Here is a 23,928-nt window from a genome sequence, read left to right on the forward strand (position 1 = left end):
TGCCGAACAGAGCTAGGCCAGCTGGGAGAGGCCCTGGGAAATGGCTTCTCCAGGTGACCTCTGACGATGGTCTTGAGAGAGCCCCTCCCACCCAAGCCACTTCCAACCCTTGCTGACCCCTAGAAACTGCAGAGACAATAAATGATGTGTTTAGAGTTGAAGCCACTGAATTTGTGGATGCTTTTTGGAACACATGAATGGATACTTAATTTCATTTTTTTTTTCCAGACATGTGTCAACTATTTGTCCATTCATCTTGGGAACCACAGGGTGACCATACTCACTCAAAGAACATGAAGGACCCAGCATGGTAACCTAGTGGCTAAAGTCCTCATCTTGTATTCTCTGGGATTCCATGAGTGCTGGTTTGTATCCCGGCTGCTCCTCTTCCCATCCAGCTCCCTGCTTGTGGCCTGGGAAAGCAGTCGAGGATGGCCCAAAACCTTGGGACCCTGCACCCATATGGGAGACCTGGAAGAAGTTCCTGGCTCCTGGCTTTAGATCAGCTCAGCTCTGGCTGTTGCTGCCACTTGGGGAGTGAACCAGTGGATGGAAGACCTTCCTCTCTCTCTCTCTCCTTCTCTCTGTAAATCTGCCTTTCCAATAAAAAGAAAAATCTTAACAAAAAGAAGAAGAAGAAGAACATGAAGAACTGTGCAAAAGTGCATCGAAAAGTTTATGGAAAAGTGGAATTGAAGAATAAATTTGTTTTGGTGCCAAAGCGAAAAAAAAAAAAAAGGTTTCCTGAATCTAAACACGGTTTCTTCAAAATATACATTTCTTTTGGTTACATAACATACATTTTTCTGTGAGCTTTTTGAAGACTCCTTGTGGAATCAGTGAAGGCAAATGAGGCAGAATACAACAGCAAAGCCAAACACACAAATGATTCATGCCCTGAAAGCCACAAGGCCATGATCTTGGGGAATATCTGTGTAAAGAGACTCTCCAGAAATCACTTGTAACCAGATAATCTTCAAGGGAACACTCAGCCCAGATCTGGCCCTGACTGATAACCCACAGTGAGTCAGAGAAGGTGGTTTTGCCTACAATGTGAGGTAGCTTGAAGCAGGCTTGCTGTTCGCCACCCTCCAGCAAGACAATTCGGGAGTCACCTGTTGCCTCACTCCTCAGGACTGGACAGGCAGTGCTGCTGGAGATAAGACGCCAACGGAGCCACGTCGTTGTATCCAATATCATGAATGATTCACAGCATTAATGAACGCACTCATGTATCCAACGGTTATTTCTTGAGCACCTGCTGTGTGGCCAGTGCTCTTTCTTCTAGGCACTAATGATACAGCAGGGAAGAAAGACAAATCTCCACTGCTGAGCAACTTGCATTTCAGGACTTCAAGATGCGTTTAGTTTATTATCAGGAACCAGGCCACACCCCCAGAGTGAGATCACACCCACTGTCCTGCAGAGATAAGCATGAAGTGTGACTGGCCTGTGAGACGCATTTCTGGGAAGACGAGTTGGATTCCTTGTTGTTCTGAGAGGCCGGACACACTGCTGAGGTGGGCACCCCAGCCGTGGCTTTTACCCCACTTAGGAAATGCAATGAGTTTTTTTTTTTTTTATCAGGATAGTGTGGCTTTTTTGGAATCTATTAAAAGAAGGAAAACTAGAATGATCCTATATCATTAAACTATAGTACCTTATTGAAGAAGCAACATGTTTAAAAAAAAAGGTATTAAAACCAAATTTTAAAAAAAAACTAAATTAGTAGAAATACTGATAGACACAGACACTTCTTTAGTTTTGCTTTTGTTGGCTTTGACTTTAGCACTCAAATATAACGGAGAATATTTTATTTCACTTAATATACTATCCTCTAGTTGCAAACATTTTGAAGAAAATTACAAATGGTACCCGAGTCTGGTGATTATTTAAAATGGAAATAAGAAGTGACCTGAAAAGTTTGGGAAAATGTTATAGCTTTCATTGGTACCAGGGCCTCAATGTATCTGTAGAAATCTAAATTCTTACCCAAAGGAAGGCTGGTATCAATAGGTAAGACCCAAGGGATTAGCCCCTTGATCTTGGGCTTCTTAGTCTCTGTGACTGTGAGAAATAAACCTTTGCTTTTATAAAACACACAGTACATAACTTCGAGTTACACAGTCCAAAGTGGACTAAACAAGCCAGTGGAGTCTTTTCATTTCATCTTAACCCATTTTGACTGGATAGTTGTGCACCTGCTGTAACAGAATTGTGACTATAGGCCTAACAGGGGCTGTCTATGTCTGCCTTCTGTGGTTGTAACAAAATGTCTGAGGCTGGATAATTTATAAATACAAGAGGCTTATTTGACGCAGACATTGGGAGGCTCCAGTTCCAAGATCAGGTGATCAGCCCCACCTGCATGGCTCTGGTATATCACAACAGGGCAGACAAATCATGGTGCAAGCACATGCCACAGACAGACTGCAGGGCAAGACGGAGTGGAGCAATGCAGGGGCCAGGCTGGGTGTTTTCATAACAATTCACTCTGGCAGGAACTAACTGGGGTCCCCTGAGAACCACATTAATCCCTTCTGAGCATCCCCAATGACCTAACCACCTTTTCCCAGTCCCTGCCCCTTAAGGGTTCCAGAGCCTTTCAATGTTGTCATACTGAATACCAGCGTCTAGCAGACTATAGTCCACCCACAGCACAGCCCCTGCCTGTCTGTCCTAGCAGACTGATGCCCCACCTCTACTAAAGAGAGTGACAAAAAGGAAAGTGGCAGTCCATGGCAACGATTTGCAAGCAATGGCATCATCCAGAGGCTCTGGGGAAGCCCATCTGCCAGAATCCCTCACCCTTGAGGAGCTCAGGATGGTGGTCACTGTGGTGTAGCCACCTGCACCTTCAGAACCAGTGCACCTGTCCACCAGGCTCCCTGCTCTTGCAACCATGCCCCTCACAGGGCACTTCCCTCTGCCTCCAGCGGAGGTGCTCCCTTCTCAAGCAACACCTGGCTGGTACAGGGACCCCCCCCAACCCCCAGGACAAGTGCAACTACCCTTGGGAACAAGGAGAAGGACCATCCAGGGAGCAGGCACACAGTTGGCCTCAAAGTAATCTTACTGTTTAGCTTCTTAGAAAAGACAAAGATCAAAAGCCAAGATGATTTGATGTGGCATTATGGTAATACATGAACATTTAGACATTATTCATGGGTTTGCCACTGTGGTGCAAATGACTAAGCCGATATCTTGCAACACCAGTATCCCATATAGGCACCACTTCAAGCCCTGGCCACTCCACTTCTGCTCCAGTTCCCTGCTAATGCACCTGGGAAAACAGTAGAATATGGCCCAAGTGCTTGGGCCCCTGTGCCCACGTGGGAAACCTAGATGAAATAACTGATCCTGATTTCCTCTTGGTCCAAACCTGACATTGTGGGCATCCGAAGAGTAAACCAGTAGACAGAAGGTCTCTCCCTTCTTTCTCTGTAATTCTCACTTCAAAATAACTAGATAAATGTTTTAAAACATTATTCTCTGTTCTTGACTATGTATGTGAAATACATCATAATAAAAAATGATCAGTGGAATTAAATATGAGGCTTAAATGGCGTATGGGTGCCTCTTGGCTTCTTTTCTTGTTGCTAGGCAAGAAACAAAGAAGGGGGGCAGTGTTTGCTGAGCATTAGTGGGTGCCAGGCACTGGGCTGGGACCTTCTATACTTTGACATGGGACCTACACATCACCAAGGTGGGATGCAGTGTCTTCCAAGGGCCTTTCTGAAGATTCCATGTTAGTTCCACTCACAAACACACCATTCAGCTTCATCGATATCAAACTCATGGCCTCTGTGTGATGGGTGTTTAAGGCAAGCCAGCACCTTCCCAGAGGCCTCACGGGGATGCGGAGAACTGCCCCCCAACTTACCTGAGCTCCCCAGGATACACAAGATCTGCCCGCTCTCCATGTACAGGGACACATCTTTCAGGATCTGCCTGTTCCACTGTTGTCGGTAGGATGTGACGTCCCACCAGGGCCCAACACGATAGCTTTAAAGGAAATCCCACAAGGACAGAGGCAGCATGGGGTCTTGGAAGGGGTCCGATCCCCTGTTCCCAGCACTGATCACAGTGCTGCCCTAACCCACCTGTACCCACATGGGTCCCTGTAGAGGACCTTAAGGCCGCCCATGCTCCTGGAACAGTGTCAGGTCCCTGGGTCTGGCTGTGAGGTGGTGTCAGGACCCACACTCCTGCCCCAGGCTGGCTCTCACCTCATATTCCCATCTCCTTCCCCTCCTCCATTATCCCAACAAGCCCTCTGTAGCCACACAGTGATGGGCTAGAGGTGGAGAGGGTGCAGGAAAGGATGAGAGGTACAAAGCAAGCCGTCTCTGCCTTCACCTGTTTTGCAATCCCAGATAGGCAAAGAGGCCACACCCTGTGGCTCCCACCCACCTCCTACTCCATCAAAGTGGGAGCCCTCACCCCACCCTGGCAGTCCCCACACTGCAGAGCACAGGCTCTGGCTGAGCAGGTGGGGGGACGACTTGCAATCTGCTTTACCTGACGCTGTAGGAGACGTGAGACACGCCCAAGCTGTGCCGGGGCCCAGAGCCAGCTACAGGAACCTCCTCCGGCGAGCTCCTGTTGGCCTGGCGTCCCATGGACCCCTGTGGGGTCACACATGGGAATGCACTCATGGCCAGCAGGCAGCAGAGCCCAGCGGGCTGTCTGTACGGCTGTGCTGTGGCTCGACCAGACCGCCCTGCGTGCTCCCCGCCCAACCCCGGAGTCCTTCCTGAGCCCTTCCAGGGATTTAGCCACCCACAGATGCCATTATCTGATGTACCTTTAGCCAGAACGTCCTTATCTTGGTAGTGGGCAGAATACACACCGTGTGTTTGCAGGACGCTCTGCCAAGACGGGCGCTGGGAGAGAGGCCGGCACAGAGGAGGCCCAGGCTTTCCAGCTCCAGGAAACAGAGCGGAAAGAAGCAGGGGCCCTGCAGTGAAGACCGGGTGCGAAGCTGGTGGGCCCCATGGCGGGGAAGGCCGTACTCCCGGAGCAAGGGCTGCAGAAAGGCGCCGCCCCCCAGGATGACACGGTGAGTAGCTCAGCTCCTGTCCGTGGGCAACAGGGGCTCCTTCCTGGGGCAGGGGGGGATCCAAGGGCTGAGGCAGATCCCCACCCTCCTCCCAACCCCGTGCCCAAGGCGAGCTCTTGCTGGTTTGTGATGGAGGCCTAGGTAGTTTTTTTGAAGCCAGGCCATGGCGTTAGACAAAGCTCCCTGACCCTGGGGCCCCGGCTGGCAGCCTTTATGTCTGAATTCCAGGGCAGAAGATGATGGACAAGGGAGGTTCATCCCGACTCTCCTGGGACCATCAGAGGGCCAGCTCTGTATAGGACCTAGAAGAGGAACTAAGAGGGCCTCGGTTTACCTGGGAAGCATCTACTTGAGAAAAGGCTTTGACTGAAGTTGGGATTGATGGGGTGGACCTGGGGTGGTGGGGAGGGCAGTTCCCTGTGTCAGCATTCTGTCCTGGCCCGTGATGGACAGGAAGAAGGAGAAAAGAGAGTAACTAAGGACTCAACATCCAGCAGGGAAACATGCCAACTACTCCACCCCATGAGCTTTGAACTACTGGGACTTGGCCCAAGCCAGGTCAGAAGAGCCCACATTTCCAGCCAGTTCTGCAGCCACCGCAACTGAGAAGCTCTGCTCCTTAAAAATCTCCTGGGGCTGCCGCTGCAGCAAGGACTCCCACAAGCCCAGCTGGCATGCAGTGCTCAAGGCCTGAGAAGTCAGTAGTGGCTTGGGGGACATTGTCAGGTCAGATGATTCAGCTACCCTAACCTGAGAGACAGAGAAGTGCCAGCCTCACGGGCCACAAACACACGGTTTCCTCCTGTCCCCTCCCACCCCTCCATGTGCCCAAGGTGGAGATGGAGTGAGGAGGAAAAAGTGTCTGTCCCTAGCATGCGTGGACCTTGGCACAAGGGGATGTGGAAATATGGAGAATTTACTAAGAACTCTTCAATGCAACAGCATCTGTCCTCTGACCCTGACATACCTTCCTCCTACCCTGAAAATCTCGGTGTACACTTAGAAATTCTAGTGCTTCTTGGAGTAGCTGCTGGAACGAGCCAGTGTTCAGGCTGCCCCGTCTGCTGTCCACCCCCAGCCCCTTCCTTCGGGCTCTCACACTCCTCAGCCAGCCCATACCACCTGTCCACCCATAGGCTTCTGTAGGGTTACTCAGCTGGGCAGGGCTGTCACAGCTCAGGACGGCAGGCCTGGGGGCAGATGCACACAGGCCCTGGAAGGGCGCTTAGGGCCACTTACATTGGGAATGCTTGAGTCACAGGTACTCAGAGAGGCAAAGGCCCTTGGCCTACAAAACTCACTCCATGGTCAGGAGTAGAGCTTGAGGTGTGCCAGAGAGGCCCCGGGGAGAAGTGGTTAAGCCTTTTCCTAATGGCAGGAGGGTGCCCTTAACATGCCCCTCTGCAGCCACAGGCTCCCTGTCTCAGCACCAGGAGCATGGGCTTTGTGCTCCCTCGCTTCTTGTTGGGGCTTCTGGCTCAGGCATTTGATCAGAAGCTAATACAAGGAGAAATTACAGTGTCACCTGGCAGAAGCCAAGCTGGTTACCTACAAATAAACCTGCTTTGTGCTTTTTGGGTGTCACCTGTCAAAAATCCGAGTGATGTTCTGACAGTCGTACTGATTAAGGTGTCAGCCGAATAGATATTTAAGTATTTGAAAAATGCAGGGAGTTTGTCAAAACCTCGGAAAGAGTCTACCACATCCGTCTTAGGAGCCAAGGAAAATATTTTAAAAGGAAACAAGAGGTGGGTCCCAACCCAGACACAGGTTTTTTTCTTTCTTTCTTAATTGTGGCGCTCCTGGGAGGCACAGTCTCTTGGTGGGTCCCAGGCTGACTCACTGCACCTGCCCAGTTATAGGCCCCACCCCAGGGAGGGAGCCTCTGTTCCCCAAGCCTGCTGCCTTGCTCCCCCTGTGTCCCAGTGTCCACCCTCTTCTCACAACACAGCCATGTGGCTTTGAAGTTGCCTGCACTTGACATTGTGACCTTCACACCTTGCTCCAGGTTGGACTGCTGTTTCCCATACTCTCCTAGGACATGGTTGTGCGGGACGCCTCAGCCCATCAGTGGGATTTATTCCCCACCCCCAGCCAGGGACAGAGGTTGTTGGACATTATTTCACTTAAGTCACCAGTCATGACACTTTCACCTGACACACACGTGTGTGCATCGGGTACATGGCCAAAACACACCTGATTGGATGCTTGAGCTCAGCCTCCCTTGCTCCCTCCTTCACCACCTGTCTGGCTCATGAAAATCTAAGTTTCTCAAAGACTATCTGCTTCACTGTCGCACCTCAAAGTGCGTTGTGGGCTCCTGGTGTTTGTCAGATGCTTAGTTGACTGAAGGAGCACATCAGTGTGAGACTGGCTCCGGAACTTGATCATGAACCCGCATTTGTCCCCACACTACAGAACTGCAGAAGTAGAATACATCAAAATGCAAAAACCTTACTTCCTATGTTTTGCCTTTGCCTGGGCCTCAGTGACTAAACTAAATGAATTGATAAACTAAGGATTATTCAGAGCTGCAGATGGCTAGTTCCATTCAAAGCACACCAGAGGATGCCATGACACTTTGGTTTCTTTGGTGTGCACTCGAGAGATCCCATGAGTTCCAGAACCACGATAATAGTGAGAGTAATAGCAGCCATAATGATGATGGAAGAAAGACTTCCTCTGAAATTTCTAAATGGCATTTTCAATAGTGTTATTACACAAAATTCATCAAAACAAGATACAGTTTTTCTTAGGATGCTATCTTCACTAAGACACTGCAGTAACATGCCAGCAGTTGCTTTCTTTTTACACGCTGTATGGGGGATGTCTATTTTGCATTATGACCTGTTAATTAAGCCATCCGAAGGAGAGAGCAAGTGCAAGGTCAGATATTTGCAAGCTCCCGGCTCACATCTTTCCCAAGTGCAGAGGCCCAGCTCTCTCAGCCTAGGACCCCACTCCCCATAGGTTGCTGTGCTCCTGTTCCACCAGCCTGAGGTTGTGATCTCCTAGAGGTTGCCTTAAAGCTTTCTCTGAAGCAAGGCGATGTGCACTCAGCACAGAGCCTATTTCCTTGAGGCCCTGGGACTCCCCTAGTTTGCATTTGCTGCCATGCTCACTGCTGAAGAGACTCCCTCCTTCACAAAGTCTCTTCCCTCTCTGTCTTCTCCTGTGTCCTCAACGACTTTCATATGAGCCCCTCCCCGTTCTGCCTCCCTGCAGGGCATCCAGGACAGTTTGTTCTCCTCTGAAAATGACAACAGCCTATACTTCACCTACAGAGGCCAGTCCAACACCCTGGAGGTCAGAGATCTCACCTACCAGGTACGGGTGCACCTGGGTTAAAGGGGAAAGTGGTGGGCAAGAAAAACCGAACAATCCCCCAAGCGGAAGGAGAGGGAGATGCCAGATTTCGTCTCCTGTCCCCCCAAGGACAGAGAACAGTTCTCTGGGATGTCTCATTTGTTGGGGACCAGTTTTGCAGAGACTTGCTTCATCCGTCACCCACAGCATGTGGGTAGCTGGAGGCTGAGAGGCATGGAAAACTAGCAAGACCCTCATGCAAGCCACTGATCCATGGGGAACAAATACCTTTCTCCAACTCTCTCTCTGTATTTTGAAATAATTTTAAACTTATGAAAAAGTTGAAGAAAAAGTAGTGTTTCTGTTATACCCATGGTTCAGCTTCTCCTAATGTTGACTATGATTGCACATAACTAACGTACAATGACCAAATCCAACAACTGACAATGGGCAATGCTATTAACCACACCATACATTTTATTCATAGTGCATCACTCCTTGTAGATTCTTTTTAAATAAAATGTACTTTCCTGAAGCCAATAAAACATCTAGATTAGAGGACAACTATTAGCCAGGCAGGGACCTCAGGAACCCCCTGGTCAGTGTTAAGCACCTTACCTCCACCTCCCCAGGGGGAGAGCACATGTCTAAGTGGATGGTGGCCCGTGGAGGCTGGAGACTGGCCTCCGGAGTGTGAGCTAGAACACCCTAATGAGCCACACGTTGTCATCTTTCCTGATTCTATTACCTCCCAGCTGTGACCTCCCCCGAGCCTCGTCTGCAGGACAGGGACTCTGATCATGCCTGCGTCCCAGGCTTGCAATGAGGACTGAAGAATGATCATGAAGTGTCCCTGTGCTTTGCACACAAGCAGCCCTATACAAGCTATCAGTCATTTACTAACTGCTGAAGACATTTTTTTTCCATGTTTTATCTTTCTTCATGTTTTGCTCTTGCACATGTGTCCCAGCTGCTTGGAAACGGCACTCTTGTGTCCTCAGAATGGTGGAGTTCAGTGCTGCAGGGTTAGGAGAACCAGGGTGGCCTGCATCTGTTGTCTCCGTGGAGATGGTGGTCCCCGTGGGCAGAGGCCGCAGGCTTCCGAAGCCATCAGCTCTCGCCAGAATCTCCCCATGTCTCCCCACAGGTGGACCTGGCCGCCCAGGTGCCTTGGTTTGAGCAGCTGGCTCAGTTCAAGATTCCCTGGTTGTCGCGCAACAGCAAAGACTCCCGCCATCTGGGCATTGAGAACCTGAACTTCAAAGTGAAAAGTGGGCAGATGCTGGCCATCATAGGGAGCTCAGGTATCAGGGCCAAGAGCTAGGTGTGTGTGTGTTGGTGGGGAGGGGGTGATGCTTTCCTGTGATGTAGAGTGAACCACTGGACACATGGGTGCTGCTGGCACAGTTCTGCACTGCCTGAGAGAAGAGCCCAGCACAGCAGTTGGGAGCACAGGTCCTCTGTTCACCAGCCCTGGGCTGGCATCCCAGCTGTCCCACGGACTGGCTCTCAGGTAGTTGCCGTTGTTGTGAGCTATGAACATGTCTCTTGTCCACTTGAGGTTGCAGAGGGCGTGGCCATCTGTGAGTAACAGCTGACAAATGTCATTCTCCCCCAGTGGAAATAAGTGGCCCTGGTTGAGGCTTGTCACTCCTCAGTCAGACACCATGGACAATCAGATAGCAGGACTGCACACGGCTCCACCACAACTCTAACTGTTCTGAAGTCCTGCCAGGTCGTAGTTCAACTTCCAACCTGCTGTAGAGACTCTGGGAGTGCTTGCAGAGGTCGCCTCCACTGCAGCATATAAATTCACAGCATGTCAGAGCCCACAGGGACCTGGAAAATGGAGTTCCTTCTCCCTATGTCCTGCTTTCCTTTCTCCCTGCCAACCAGGAAGCACTTTCAGAGGAATGCTTTCAAATTCTCTCATCCTTATTGTTTCTGGAGTGTTCTGCTGCCCCCTCAACACATACCCACTCCCCACCACACACACACACACACACACACACACACACCCCTTCATGGGACAGAGGAGGAGACTGAAGCCAGAACAGTTGAGTGATTCTCTGTAAAGACACACATTCAAAGCCAAGCTACAACTTGAACTTGTTCCCTTGACTCTCAGACCCAAGTGTTTCTCGCCGGAACTCCCCTACACCGTATCAGAGAGCACTATATGCTTCTTGATTAATCATTGCCAGAGGCAGAGGTTGCTCAACTTTCTGAACATCTATTCCTGACTTCTCTTGAGATAGAGAAGTTCTGTTTATTGTCTAACCAAAGATCAGAAGAAGTGTGATGTGGAAAAGCACTTTGTAACTGAGTCAAGAACAGTCCTGCTCTGGCCGCAGACCTTACAACTTCAACCAAAACAAGGGGAAAACAAAAGATCCCTCAGAGCTGATTTTTCCATTTGCACCTGTAACTCCAACGCCTGATAGCTTTTCTTGTATCTTCTCTATATTCCTGAATCGAGCACTTTGGGGATACATGAGCCTCACTGGAGTCGCTGGGGTTGGGGGGACGCTGAGTGCCTACCAGCCCCTCACCAGTACCCCTGGTTGGGTTGAGGGTGGTGAAGTTCAGAGGTTGAGCAGGAACTCAGGTTTCCTGATTCTGGGTTCAATGTTTGACTTGAGACTGCCCCAGCTACCATTAGCCAGAGAATTTCACAGACAGCTTTATGCATAACACTTTTTGTGGCTTGCACAGCACAAATGCACACACACAGAAGATAAATGAGTACTTCTTAAAGATGAACAAAGACAGGGCCCAGCATGGTAGCCTAGTGGCTGAAGTCCTTGCCTTGCATATACCAGGGTCCCATATGGGTGCTGGTTCATAGCCCAGCTGTTCCACTTCCCATCCAGCTCTCTCCTTGTGGCCTGGGAAAGCAGTAGAGCACAGCCCAAAGCCTGGGACCCTGTACCCATGTGGGACACTATAAGAGACCTGGCTCCTGGCTCCTGGCTCCTGGCTCCTGGCTCCTAGCTTCGGATCAGCTCAGCTCTGGTCTTTGCAGCCACTTGGGAAGTGAACCAGTGAATGGAAGCTCTTTCTTTTCTCTGCTTCTCTCTGTAAATCTCCCTTTCCAATAAAAAATAAAATTTTTTAAAAAAGAAGATGAACAAAGACAGTTCCAAGACATTTCACCTTCTTCTATAAGAATCAGCAATGGTGGAAGGTTGTGAATTCCAATTACGAATGTGTTGATGTGGACATCTGATCCTTTTAGATGGATCTGGAAGGTCCGTGAGCATTTCCTCCAGCTTCTAGAAGGTCACCCTCAAGGCACCAGGCATCCTCCTGTGCCTTTCAGCAAGTTTTGCTCAGTGAAGGTGACCTCCTGTGCTCTTACTGGGGATCCCCTGGTCCCTGTGAGTGCTGGCAAACTCGCCTGAACTCCCAGAGCCTGAATCTACTGTCCGAGGCTGAGCCAGGGCCAAATCGGAAGCTCTACTTCCTGTTTCCTCCCTGGCTGTCTTGCTCCACCTACATTTCTCAGGCACCTTAAAGAGGGTGCATCCAGGAGGCGGGGTGCACCCAGGAGGCAGTGTCCATCCTGCAAACCCCAGGAACCTTGGAAGGGGTGCACCCAGGAGGCAGTGTCCACCCTGCAAGCCCCAGGTACCTTGGAAGGGGTGCACCCAGGAGGCAGTGTCCACCCTGCAAACCCCAGGTACCTTGGAAGGGGTGCACCCAGGAGGCAGTGTCCTGCAAGCCCCAGGGCATGTGTGAGTTGTTGGGTTGGGCACCCGAGTGCTGTGCAGTTGTTTGCAAGGTAACATATGACAGTGGCAAAGAGGACATGTCCTGTCCTGGTACTCTCTTTGTTTGAAAATGACTTGGAAAAAATATCTCTCTGGCAGGAATAAGCAGGGCAGGAAGGTTTGCTCAGAGTTTGAGTCCGATTAGCATTCCCAGCTTACAGGGCTCTCAGAGAGACCCCAGTGTCAGCTACTCGAAACCAGATCCAGTCTAATGCTCACTCCCCCAGATCAACAGTAATGGGTATGTTGTTCAGAAGTGTAGGATGTTAACTTGTGTGCAGCTGGTGTCATTTTCTAGAAAAGAAAGCGAACAGTACCACTGATGAGAGAAAGGACTGCAGATATTCACCTGTATGTATGGCATCTATGTGTACATCATGCTGCAGTTTTAAAATCATTTCTATACTGTTTACTTCTGCTGTTCTAATTTCTCAGACTAAGTTCTAATTTTGCAAATTTTAAAGATTTATTTTTATTTGTTTGAAAGGCAGAGTTACAAAGAGAGAGAGAGAGAGAGAAGAAAGAGAGAGAGAGAGTTAGTTTTATTTGCTGCTTCACTCCACAGATGGCCACAACAGCTGGTGACAGAAGCCAGGACCCTGGAGCTTCTTCCGGTCTCCCATATGGATGCAGGAATCCAAGCACTTGGGCCATTGTCCGCTGTTTTCTTTCCCAGGTCCTTAGCAGGGAGCTGGGAGCAGCCAGGACTCGAATCAGTGCTCATATGGTATCCAGCATTGCAGACAGCTGCTTAATCCGTTACCCCACAACACTGGCTCCTGGTTTTGCATTTTCAAGGTATCCTGTTAACGTACACTGGAGTAGGAGCAGGTGTTTGACACAGCAGCTAAGACACTGCTCGGATGCTCGCATCCGTGTCTGAGTGCCTGAGTTCAGATCCCAGCTCTGCTCTTTTATATTTTCCATTTTTTAAATTATATTTTTGTCAATCTTTACATAGTTAATTAGAGCACAAAGGTTCAAGGGCTACAGGAATGTGGGTAAGACTATCATTTCAACACTTTTCTTTTCTATATCTGGGGTAAAGGGGGAAGTAAAGGGAGAAACTCCACCCAGTCTCTCACTCATCCCAGGTCCCTGATGTGGGGCACGCTCCGAGGGTCTTGCTCAAGTGGTTTTGATAGTTCAACAGTTATGAATTGCTTTCAATCTCGCCATTCTAAAGATTTATTTTTTTATTATTTTGTTATTGGAAAGGCGGATGTACAGAGAGGAGAGACAGAGAGGAAGATCTTCCATCCGTTGATTCACTCCCCAAGTGAGCGCAACGGGTCGATACTACGCCGATCCGAAACCAGGAGCCTCTTCCGGGTCTCCCACGCGGGTGCAGGTTCCCAAAGCTTTGGGCCGTCCTCTGCTGCTTTCCCGGGCCACAAGCAGGGAGCTGGAAGGGAAGCGGGGCTGCCGGGATTAGAACCGGCGCCCATATGGGATCCCGGGCGTTCAAGGCAAGGACCTTTAACCACTTGCGCCACCGCGCCGGGCCCTAATCTCGCCATTCTAAACACGAAGAAATCGCCGCAGAGTCCACTGGTTGACATAGTCCATCTTAGAGTCTCTGTTTGCCCTGTTTTTCACTGCCAACATAAGGCTTGGGTAGTAGATTGATTTGTTCTGTCCTCTGTCTTTTCATGGTTAGGGATCTGAGTCTGGCAGTTCGATTGGGGGGGTCCCTAAAGAAACTTTGTCTGAGGTGAACCCAGACCAGATTCTCGTGTGTACTTGGCAAGTACAGGGCCCGGTACAGTCCATCGCCCCAATCAGCTGGTGGTTGCAATTGATGGATCAGTTCTGTTTCCAGCCCTGTCTTCCACTGGAATCAACGGATGTTGCAGTCCAGCCTGATTCTCCCAGCACATACTCGGCCCTCACATAAACCAGTGGGAGCTGCAGCCTAGTTGGAGCGACCCACAATAACCCCCATCAGGCCCGCCCCCTATCATGGTTCCTGTGCTTGCCATTATGTGCAGCAGACTAGTACAGTCTGTCCCACATCCCATTCGGTTCTCCTACATGTCAATAGTCATTGAAGCCTAGTTCAACCTAACCAGCTCCTCTATCCAGCCCGCACACATGCTGTTGGGTACCCTTCTGCCTAGCTACCCCTGCCCCTATCCTGGTTTTTGAGTCCTCCAGTGGGAGTGGTAACCCAACAGGGAGGAACCCACTATTTCCCTCCCAGGCCACTCCCACTCCCAGATTATGCACTCTGCAGGTGGTTCTCCAGCTCTGCTCTTGCGTCCAGCTTCCTGGATGTGCACCCAGGGAGGCCCCGTGAGATGACTTAAATCATTGTGTTCCTGCCATCTGTGTGTGAAACCTAGATTGGGTTCCCCATTCCCAGCTTCAGCCTGGCCCGATGTACTGGCATTTGAGAGTGAACCCGCAGATGAGTAATCTCTGTCTCACTTTTCTTTATTTTTTTTAAAGGCATTCTAGACATGCTCCAAATTAGCCCTCACAAAGCCAGCTTCTGAGTAAAAAAGAGGTTGAATGACATGCCTTGTTCGCAGCTGACTGCTGGCATATATGCTGGCCAAAGGCAGCAATTGGCTTGGGGAGAAAGGCCACGTGTGAGGGGCAGATGCTCCAGCCACAGGGAGACCTGAGACAGTCAGGACTCCAGGCTTCTCCCATGCTGGGGCCCCTGGCTGGCCTGGCCTAAACCCCAGCTTCCGTGTACCATCTGCATGTGCTCGTGTCAGCTCCACAGAAGAGGCTCTGCTGATGTGCATCCTGCATGGGTGGGGATGTGTGCCACCCTCCCTAGGGGCGGGAGCACAGAGCAGTGCAGGGTGCTGACGGATCAGCGGGGAGTAACACCTCCCAGCTGTCTCCTTCAACCACTCCCCCAGAGGTTCTGCTCTCAGGTCTGTGTCTGGTGACTCCACAGGCTGCGGGCGGGCCACGCTGCTGGACGTGATCACCGGCCGTGACCATGGAGGCAAAATCAAGTCGGGGCAAATCTGGATCAACGGGCAGCCGAGCACGCCGCAGCTGGTGAGGAAATGCGTGGCGCATGTGCGCCAGCACGACCAGCTGCTCCCCAACCTGACCGTCCGAGAGACCCTGACCTTCGTCGCCCAGATGCGCCTACCAAGGACCTTCTCCCAGGCCCAGCGGGACAAACAGGTGCCTACCTAACCCCTACGGCGATCTCTGGGTGTCCCCCCTCCCCAACGCCCCTCTCTGACACTCCTCTCTGGCCCACTTCAGCACCTGCACAGGTGGAGTCTGAACAGGCTGGCTCAGCTTCCATCTTGCCCAGGAAAGCCCATTAGGCACTCGTCCTTGCCCTTCAGTAGCCCTGTACGCCCTCGGGGCCTCTGTGTGTGTCACCTCAGCCCAGAGGCATTCTCTTCTCAGCATCTGTCCAGATGTGCTTTCTGGTCCTCTAAATCATGGCTATCTGCTATGGAAAGAATCAAGGGAGCAAACATGGTGGCTGGATTGAAAGGTGCAGGGTGGGATCCTTCACTTAAAAACCCCAGGGGGCAGCTGCAGGTGTTTTTTAGACCTTGGCTCCAAGCCAGACTTGGGTGGGAGCTGTGAAGACCGCGATAGCAATGGCCATGAAACCTTCTCAACCCCTTCCCTCCCACCTCTTCCCTCCCCCGCACCAGGTGGAGGATGTGATTGCCGAGCTGCGCCTAAGGCAGTGCGCCGACACGCCGGTGGGCAACATTTACGTGCGAGGGGTGTCGGGGGGCGAGCGCAGGAGGGTGAGCATCGGGGTGCAGCTCCTGTGGAACCCAGGTGAGACTCACCAGTCCAGGAGATGGGGGGAATAAGCAGGAGCATGCGTCCCCCACCCCCATCTCCCTACAGGCCATCCAGCCAGCCACAGTCCCACTGACTCACCTATCTGTTGGCAAGGGATCCTCATTCTGGATGAGCCCACCTCCGGCCTTGACAGCTTCACTGCCCACAACCTGGTGAAGACCTTGTCCCGGCTGGCCAAGGGCAACCGGCTGGTGCTCATCTCCCTCCACCAGCCTCGCTCGGACATCTTTAGGCTGTTTGACCTGGTTCTCTTGATGACGTCCGGCACGACCATCTACCTGGGGTCGGCCCAGCACATGGTCCAGTATTTCACGGCCATCGGCTACCCGTGTCCCCGATACAGCAACCCTGCTGACTTCTATGGTGAGCTGGTGAGGCCAGTAGCTGGCCCCTGACCCCCAGGTGTCCTACAACCTAAACCCTTCTCCAGGAGAGAAAGTCCCTAAGGTGCAGGACTGAAGGAGGGAGGAGGTCATGGGTAGTGACAGGTGGAGAGCATGGGTCAGCAAACCAACTGTGGGTGAAATGCTGTGAGTGAAGACCCAAGCAGGTGGCAGCCACTGCGTAGCCCTTCTCTGTAGCCACAGTGGGAATTTCTGGGAGCTCCAAAGTCCCTATAACTGTAGTCTTTGGTCGGTTACTGTGGGGAAGTGTAAGCTCTCTAAGGTCAGGAAAGCACCAGAAATCCTGGCTGTGTCCTGGTGCCCCCACAGAGGTGGGGAGAGGGCAGGTGCAGCGTGGCCGACGGCCCCCTCCTCGCAACCCGTCCAGCTCATGGATTTTTTGGTGAGTCCTTGAATGTGAAAACTGTTCTTTATTGCCTCACACAGGACTTCTCTTGGCTAGTGAGCCCATCCACATATCACACTCAAGAGTCAACTGGTTTCAGTCACATGTGCTGAAAACAGGCCCTGGAGCTCAACACTGAGCAGCCTATCACTGCTGCATGGACACCATGGTGTGTCCGCTGGGTTCCATGCGGCCCCAGCTTCCTGCCAGGGTGGTGAGGTGTTACAAGGACTTTGAAGGCATGTATCAGGGCCGAAAGTATGAATTCCAGAGGGTCTCCCATTGGACCCTGCTGGCCGTACCAGGCCAAGGTCACCCCCATCTCTACAGATGGGAAGAGCGTAGCCTGCAGAGCTAAGCACCTGGCCTGCTGGGACTTCCACTGCGTGTGCTCAGCCCCCCAAGTCTGCCTCCTCTCTCTGCCACTGTGCCACCCTTCCCAGCTGTCCCCTTCTTGCCTCGTGGACTTGCCTGTTTGGACTCCCACAGTAGTCACACCTCTACCTGTGCCCCCGCAGCAGCTAGTTCCTGCTAGTGTGCCATCCATATGCTCAGGCCAGGCATCTGAGACAAAGGAGTAGAGGGTCCCTGTCAACCCAAATACCAGGAAGCCATTGCAAGAAGAGGGTTACTGGAGGCCAGAAGCCCAGGGCAGACCTGCACACCCTTCTTCCAGATTTCAAAGTGTTAGCTCACAGGGTGGCGAAAGATGGCTCCTATCTATCAGCCCCAGGGTGCAGAAACCTCACAGGGTCTGGGGGTACCAAGTAATTTTGGTGTCCTAAGCCACAGCTCTGCATTGATGTCCAACCCTGACATCCTGCCTGGAGATGTGGTATGAGGTGGGAGGAGGTAAGTGGGAGAGAGTAAAGAGGTGACACCAAGTGAGGGCTCAGCTCCATGGGATCAACCGAGGACGGGCTGGTCCTGGGCTGAGCAGGTGGGAGAGAGGCCGAGCTGTGCCTAGGGGAACGGATCCAGTGACTGGAGAACTGTGGCCTGATCAGCTGTGTGCTCCTTGCACCAGGGCTGCCAGGCTCTTGCTGCCTGTCTGGGGCAACTGAACAGGATGCAACTCCTTGAGCTCCACGTCCAACCTCACGTCCTCCCTCTCTGGGTAATTGCTTAGGAAGCCAAAGGATTAGTGGATGGTGAGGAATAGAAGGGCAGGAACCCGATCTGGCTAGCCCCTTTCTCCCTCCCCTGGGGAGGTTCATGTGGCAGGCTGGAGATGGAGCCTGGGCAGGGCTGCAATGTGGCCTTGAAAGCTCCCACTATGGCCAGGGATGTCCCCTCTCCAACCCCCATGAGACTGTAGGTGGGGGCCAGGGCCTCTGCTGCTGCCCCATCACCTTTCCCTGAGGCTCCTGTAGGAGAGGTTAGTTCTGGCCAGGTGTAGGGCTAGTTCTGGGATTGTCTTGCTCTGCCCATTGCATCTCAGCTCCCACTCTCAGAGTGGGCAAGTGGTAATCTCAGTCCCTCACCTCTCCACTGAGTGCTAACACGGGCTAAGCCCTTGGGTGGCCCATGACCCTACACTCCCTGCACACAGTGGACCTGACCAGCATCGACAGGCGCAGCAACGAGCAAGAGATGGCCAGCAGGGAGAGGGCTCGGTCCCTCGCAGCCATATTCCAGGAAAAAGTGCGCGACTGCGATGACTTCGTGTGGAAAGCAGAGGGCAGGGAATTGGATGTTGCCAGCACCCATGTGGAAAGGTGAGGCTGGGGTGACTCTGTGTCCCAGCTCCCTGTGGCAGGGTCCACCCCCTGACCTGGCCACCAACTCTGCTTCCCGACAGTCTGACCCTCGCAGGGGACACTGACATCTTCCAGAACCCCAGCAAGCTGCCCGGCGCTGTACAGCAGTTTAGCACATTGATCCGGTAACGTCACTTCAGCTTCACCCCGTCCCAGTCTCTGTATGGTCACAAGCCCTTGCTATGCAAAGTGAGCATGGGGGCTGGTGTCTGATGGAGTGGTGGAGGTACCACCTAGGGGATGGGCACTGTGGTACAGCCAGTTAAGCTGATGCTTGAATGCTGGCATCTCAGCATGAAATGTCAGCTCTAACCTGAGCTAATTCGGCTTCCCTGGCCCCAGCCCACTATGTAAGAGACTGGAAAGGAGTTTTTGCCTCCTGGCTTGCTTTGTTTTCCTTTTATTATTTATGTGAAAGGCAGAGTGACAAGGAGCTACAGAATGATCTTCCATCTGCTGGTTCACTCTCCACATGATGACAGTGGTCCAAGTCAAAAGCCCAGAATTCCATCTGAGTCTCCTACAAGGTGGCAGGGACCCAAGCACTGGGACCATCTTCTGATGCCTCTCCAGGCTCATTGGCAGGAGGCTGAATTGAAAGCAGGGCAGCCAGGACTTGAACCAGTGCTCTGATATGGGATGTCATGAGTCAAGCGGCAGCTTAACCTGAAGTGCCACACCAGCCCCTTGTTATTTTGTGTTTAAGTCGTCAGATTTCCAATGACTTCCGAGACCTGCCCACCCTCCTCATCCTCGTGACAGAGGCCAGCCTCTTGTCCCTGGTCATCGGGTTCCTCTACTACAGCCATGGAAATATCCACCTCTCCCTGGCAGACAGCACTGCGCTCTTGTTCATGATTGGAGCCCTCATCCCCTTCAACGTCATTCTGGACGTCACCTCCAAATGTGAGTGTCACCTGCTCTTGTGACCAGTGTGTGTATGGGGTGGGGGCTGGGGGTTGGGGGTTGGGGGTGTTTACCACCCTCTGGACTGGTCCCAGGCTGACCTCTGAATTCCAGGGGAAGCTGGACAACTCCACAGTGATTGGGAAATAAAAGAATGATCTGGGGGCAGGAGTTTGACGCATCAGTAAAGACCACTTGGGACATCCGCCTCCCACATTGGAGTGCCTAGGTTCAAGTCTGGCTCTACCCTCGATTTCAGCATCCTGCTAATGCCAACCCTGGGAGGCAGCGGGTGATGGTTCAAGTACTTGGGCCCCTGTCACTCATATGGAAGATCCAAATCAAGTTCAGCCTGGTCTGGGTCAGGGTCATGTGGGCATTTGGCGAGTGAACCAACAGATGTGTGTTCTCTCTGTCAAAGACTAATTTTAAGACACTAATGTTTACGTTCTCATGTTACTACAAATACGCAAATGAAAGCAAATTAGCTTTCCAGGGTTTAGACTTGGCAGCTGTGTACAGCCAGACTTGCAAACCTTAAAATGCCTCGCAAGACATCTCAAATAGGATGGTTTGATCATACTCGCTTTTAAAAAATGCAAAACATGTGGGCCATGTAACTGCCTTGTGTTGTATTTGTATTTCTCCAAATCAGAAACACGGCAGATTACTTCTGCTGTCTCATTCTCTGTCTGCCCTGCCTGCCCTCCCCACAGGCTACTCAGAGAGAGCGATGCTCTACCATGAACTGGAGGACGGGCTCTACACGGTGACTCCCTATTTCTTGGCCAAGGTGACTGGTCAGGTCTGAGAGCAATACCCCCAGGGTGGGGTGTGTGGCGGAGGATGCTGCGCCACAGTGCCACTCAAACGTGGTGGGGAACACCTGGTAGCCTTGCCTCTCCCAAACCTCAGGGCTGGCCAAGCAGGTGCTTCCTCGGAAGATTATGTGGTTCTCCCAGGGCCACACACAGCCCCCAGGGCAAGGCAGGAAGGTTGGAACTGGAAACCAGGTCTTGGGAGAGCAGAGACTCACTGGCTACTGGGAGTGGGCCCTGGTTTCTGGGTCCAGTGTCCTAGGCCTCCACTGTGCCCCACTCACCACCACGGGCAGCCAGGAGGGAGGTAGGCCCTCCGGGCAGAAGGGTTAGGGAGAAACTCCCTAGAAGCATCCTTAAACAGGGGCACAGGAAGGTGTCCTGGCAAAGATCCTCCCTTGCAGATCCTGGGGGAGCTGCCTGAACACTGTGCCTATGTTGTCATCTATGGAGTACCCATCTACTGGCTGGCCAACCTGCGCCCAGGCCTCCTGCCCTTCCTGCTGCACTTTCTGGTCGTGTGGCTGGTGGTCTTCTCCTGCAGGGTCATGGCCCTGGCCTCTGCCGCTCTGCTGCCCACCTTCCACATGTCATCCTTCTTCTGCAATGCCTTCTACAACTCCTTCTACCTCACTGGTGGTTTCATGATCAGCCTGGACAACCTGTGGGCAGGTGCGTGGCTGCAGGAAAACATCTTCCTGTCCAAGTGGAGATGCATAGGTCAGCTGAAGGCAGCTCTTCCGGAAGTAGAGTCCTGGTCCACTCCTGCAGCCTGCCTAGGGGGGGACACTTTCTTGGGCCACCTGCCCCCTCCCTCTGCACAGACACCTGAGAGCTGCGTCCCCTTGGTTCTCCCAGCGTAGCCTGGTTCTGTTGTTGGGACCTAGGCCACTGCATTTGTCTTCCCACTTTCCTCTCACCCCTGGCTTGCAGCGTGAGCTTCTTCAGCTACAAATGTCCATCGTCATTTTGTCCTTCCTCTTCCACCTACACTCCTGCACGGGGGGACACTTTCAGGGTGGGAGTGGGGAGGGGGCTCGATCAATTCTGGGCGTGGCCACTGAGCTTCCGCAAGCCCTCTGTGCTGCATTAGGGGTGGCTGAGGGTGACCCCATGCCCCTCTGTCCCTCCCTTATGGCCCTTTTGGGCTCTCTCCCCTCCTTGTTCCTCAGGTGGACTTGCTGTCCCCAGGCCAGGGAACAGCTTTTGTCCACTGGCACTTACCACCCAAGACAGGAATGTGTTCCAGGGTGCAGATGTGTCCCATGTGGCACTTGGGCTGCAGGTGGGCAAGGCCAAGGCACTAACGAGCTTCTGCTATCTGCAGTGCCCTCGTTGATTTCTGAGATTTCCTTCCTCCGCTGGTGTTTCGAGGGGCTGATGCAGATCCAGTTTAATGGACACCAGTATACCACGCAGATTGGCAACCTGACCCTTTCCATCCCTGGAGATGTAGTAAGTAGCCAAGGCCCCGGGGGATTGGCTTGAGCCCACTGCTGGCCGCATAGCACCCTAATGTGTGGCCTGCACGTGTGTGTCCCTAGATCGTCAATGCCATGGGCCTGAACTCACAGCCACTCTACGCCATCTACCTCATCCTCATCGGCATCAGCGGCGGCTTCCTGCTCCTCTACTACGTGTCCTTACGGTTCATCAAGCAGAAGTCCAGGCAGGACTGGTGATTCACAGCAGGGCTCTGGCCTCGCCCCCTGCTGCACTCCCTGCCCTACACAGAGCCCCACCCCAGGGACCAGGACAACACCAACTTCCAGCCCCAGGGGTGCAGTGGCACAAGTTGACCACAGGATGGCAGTAGAATAAAGACAGTTGAGTGGGATTTCTGCACAGGACGGGAGTTTGCAATTACTAGGAGCAGGAGAACCTGAAGTTGTGGCACCTATAAATGTGGCTCACTTATTACCAATTGATGAAACAGCTTGATAGAAACATAGATCTGATTTGAGTTGGTAGGCTCTGTAGACCTTACTGGGCCCCAGAGGGAACAAAATCATAACAACTAGTGACATGTTTGCCTTCCAGGGTCCCCAAGCCCAGGGCAGAGCCGATCTTCACACACTGAGTGACCCAGACAGAACACACTAACAAGCTGCCACACCTTCTTTTTGCGTGGAGTCAACATGAGCAATGAAAAAAAAAAAAGATATATTCATCTACTGCCTGGTAGGTGCAGTGCAAAACACCACAAAACAGCTCCAGGTGGCAAGCAGTGTTCCATTTAATAGGTGAGGAAACTGAGGTACAAGTTTATTTGCTAATAAATAAAAAAAAAATTAGGGGCTAGTGTCATAGACCAGTGGATTAAGCCATTATCTACAACGCTGCCATCCCATGTGAGCACATGTCTGAGCTCCAACTGCTCCATGTCCAATCCAGCTTCCTGACGATGTGCCAAGGAAAGTGGCAGGCAATGTTCCAAGTCCTTGAGCCCCTGCCAGCCCTGTGGGACTCTCAGGGTGTTCCAGTCTCCTGCCTTTGGCCTGGCCCAGCCCTAGCTGTTGTGGTTTTATGGGGAGTGGACCGGCAGATGGAAGCTCTCTCTCTGTCTCTCCCTGTAGAGAGAGATAATAAGTAGACAAATAAGCAGACAAATCTTAAAAAAAAAAACGAAACTTTCTTTGCCAAGGTCAGCCTACCTCTCTACCAACCCTAACCCTGTCTACACAGCAGTTAGCAGTCGGGAGTTGAAGGGAAGCCTGGAGGCACTGTCAGGCCTTGCAAACCCAGGAAGATTCCAGAAGATGAACGGGTTGAAAAGAAGCTGTGTCGGTTCAGCTGACCTCCGGGTTGCATCCTACTGGGCTGACTGAGTCCCCAGACCTGGCCTGGGAATTCAACAATGTCCAGGGGCCAGAATGGTGCAGGCCTAAGGCTCATGCATCCTGTCTGGGTGTCAAGGACCATGCCCAACCCTCATGAGAGAGTATGAGAGCATTGTTCCTGACAGACAATTGGAATCAAAGGCAGCAGGCAGCATGGGGTTCTCCTGGCACCAGCCCTCGCCTCCCCCACCAGGGCCTGCTCTGTGGGCAGCTACTAGGCAGACAGGTGGAACCCCAGGCCACACCCAGGCCCAGATACTGACCAGAACCCCCATGGCAAGCTCTGCCCTTGGTGGAGCCCAGAGCACACGTGGTCTCCCCTCTGTTGGGAACAAGCCCGCAAGTGTCCCTGACGCCCTAGACCTTGGCACTTGACAAGGCTTTGGCAGGGTTCCTGCTGATTCAGGATCATCTGGCACCATTCTGTGACTAAACGGCCATGCTGCAGCCTGGGCAGGGATGGCACAGAAGTGACCGCCTGTGGGCTTCTGTCTGCCTCACATCAAGGAGATCCATTGTCTGCCTGGCTCGTGTCTCCTCTTTCCCTAAGTGCCAGCATCTTGTCAGTGGGTACTCTGCAGAAACTATCTGGAGCCCCTCAGTCTTTCCATCTAGGTCTTTCCTACTGCTGTTGATATCAGACATGTGGTTTCTTACCTGATCCAGGAGGGTCTCAGTCCTCCCATCATGATGATGTTTGAGGCTCTGGCTGACCCCGGACTTGGCCAGCAGGAACTCCTCCTGCTTGGCTTCTGCATGCCTTTGACATGGGGCACCATCCTCTGAGGACAAGCTGATACCACTAAGTCTGTAGGGCTTATCTAGTACTTTGACATGTCAGTCCTGGAACGTGATGTTTGTCTCAAGAAC

The 23,928-nt window shown here is 52.2% G+C and overlaps 2 protein-coding genes across 2 annotated transcripts in view; one reads left to right on the forward strand and one right to left on the reverse strand.

The window, feature by feature from the left end:
* The window catches only part of ABCG5 (ATP binding cassette subfamily G member 5), a 28,615-nt gene extending 23,957 nt beyond the window's left edge, over positions 1-4,658 (reverse strand). Inside the window, exons 1-2 of the mRNA XM_040993165.1 lie at positions 4,522-4,658; positions 3,884-4,005 (exon numbers count right to left, since the gene is read on the reverse strand). Coding sequence (XP_040849099.1) covers positions 3,884-4,005; positions 4,522-4,658 — 259 coding nt within the window. The remainder of the gene's footprint in view (positions 1-3,883; positions 4,006-4,521) is intronic.
* Positions 4,659-4,996: 338 nt separating this feature from the next.
* On the forward strand, positions 4,997-21,951 carry ABCG8 (ATP binding cassette subfamily G member 8). Its single transcript, XM_040993996.1, has 13 exons — positions 4,997-5,062; positions 8,288-8,389; positions 9,516-9,672; positions 15,056-15,294; positions 15,786-15,918; positions 16,039-16,308; positions 18,287-18,452; positions 18,536-18,619; positions 19,201-19,400; positions 20,117-20,193; positions 20,623-20,890; positions 21,546-21,673; positions 21,763-21,951. The coding sequence occupies exons 1-13, from the start codon at positions 4,997-4,999 to the stop codon at positions 21,898-21,900; spliced, it is 2,028 nt and encodes a 675-aa protein (XP_040849930.1). The 3' UTR covers positions 21,901-21,951.
* Positions 21,952-23,928: the final 1,977 nt, after the last annotated feature.

Source organism: Ochotona curzoniae, unplaced genomic scaffold, assembly GCF_017591425.1.
Source record: "Ochotona curzoniae isolate NIBS_2020 unplaced genomic scaffold, NIBS_Ocur_1.0 contig_883, whole genome shotgun sequence".
NCBI lineage: Eukaryota > Metazoa > Chordata > Mammalia > Lagomorpha > Ochotonidae > Ochotona > Ochotona curzoniae.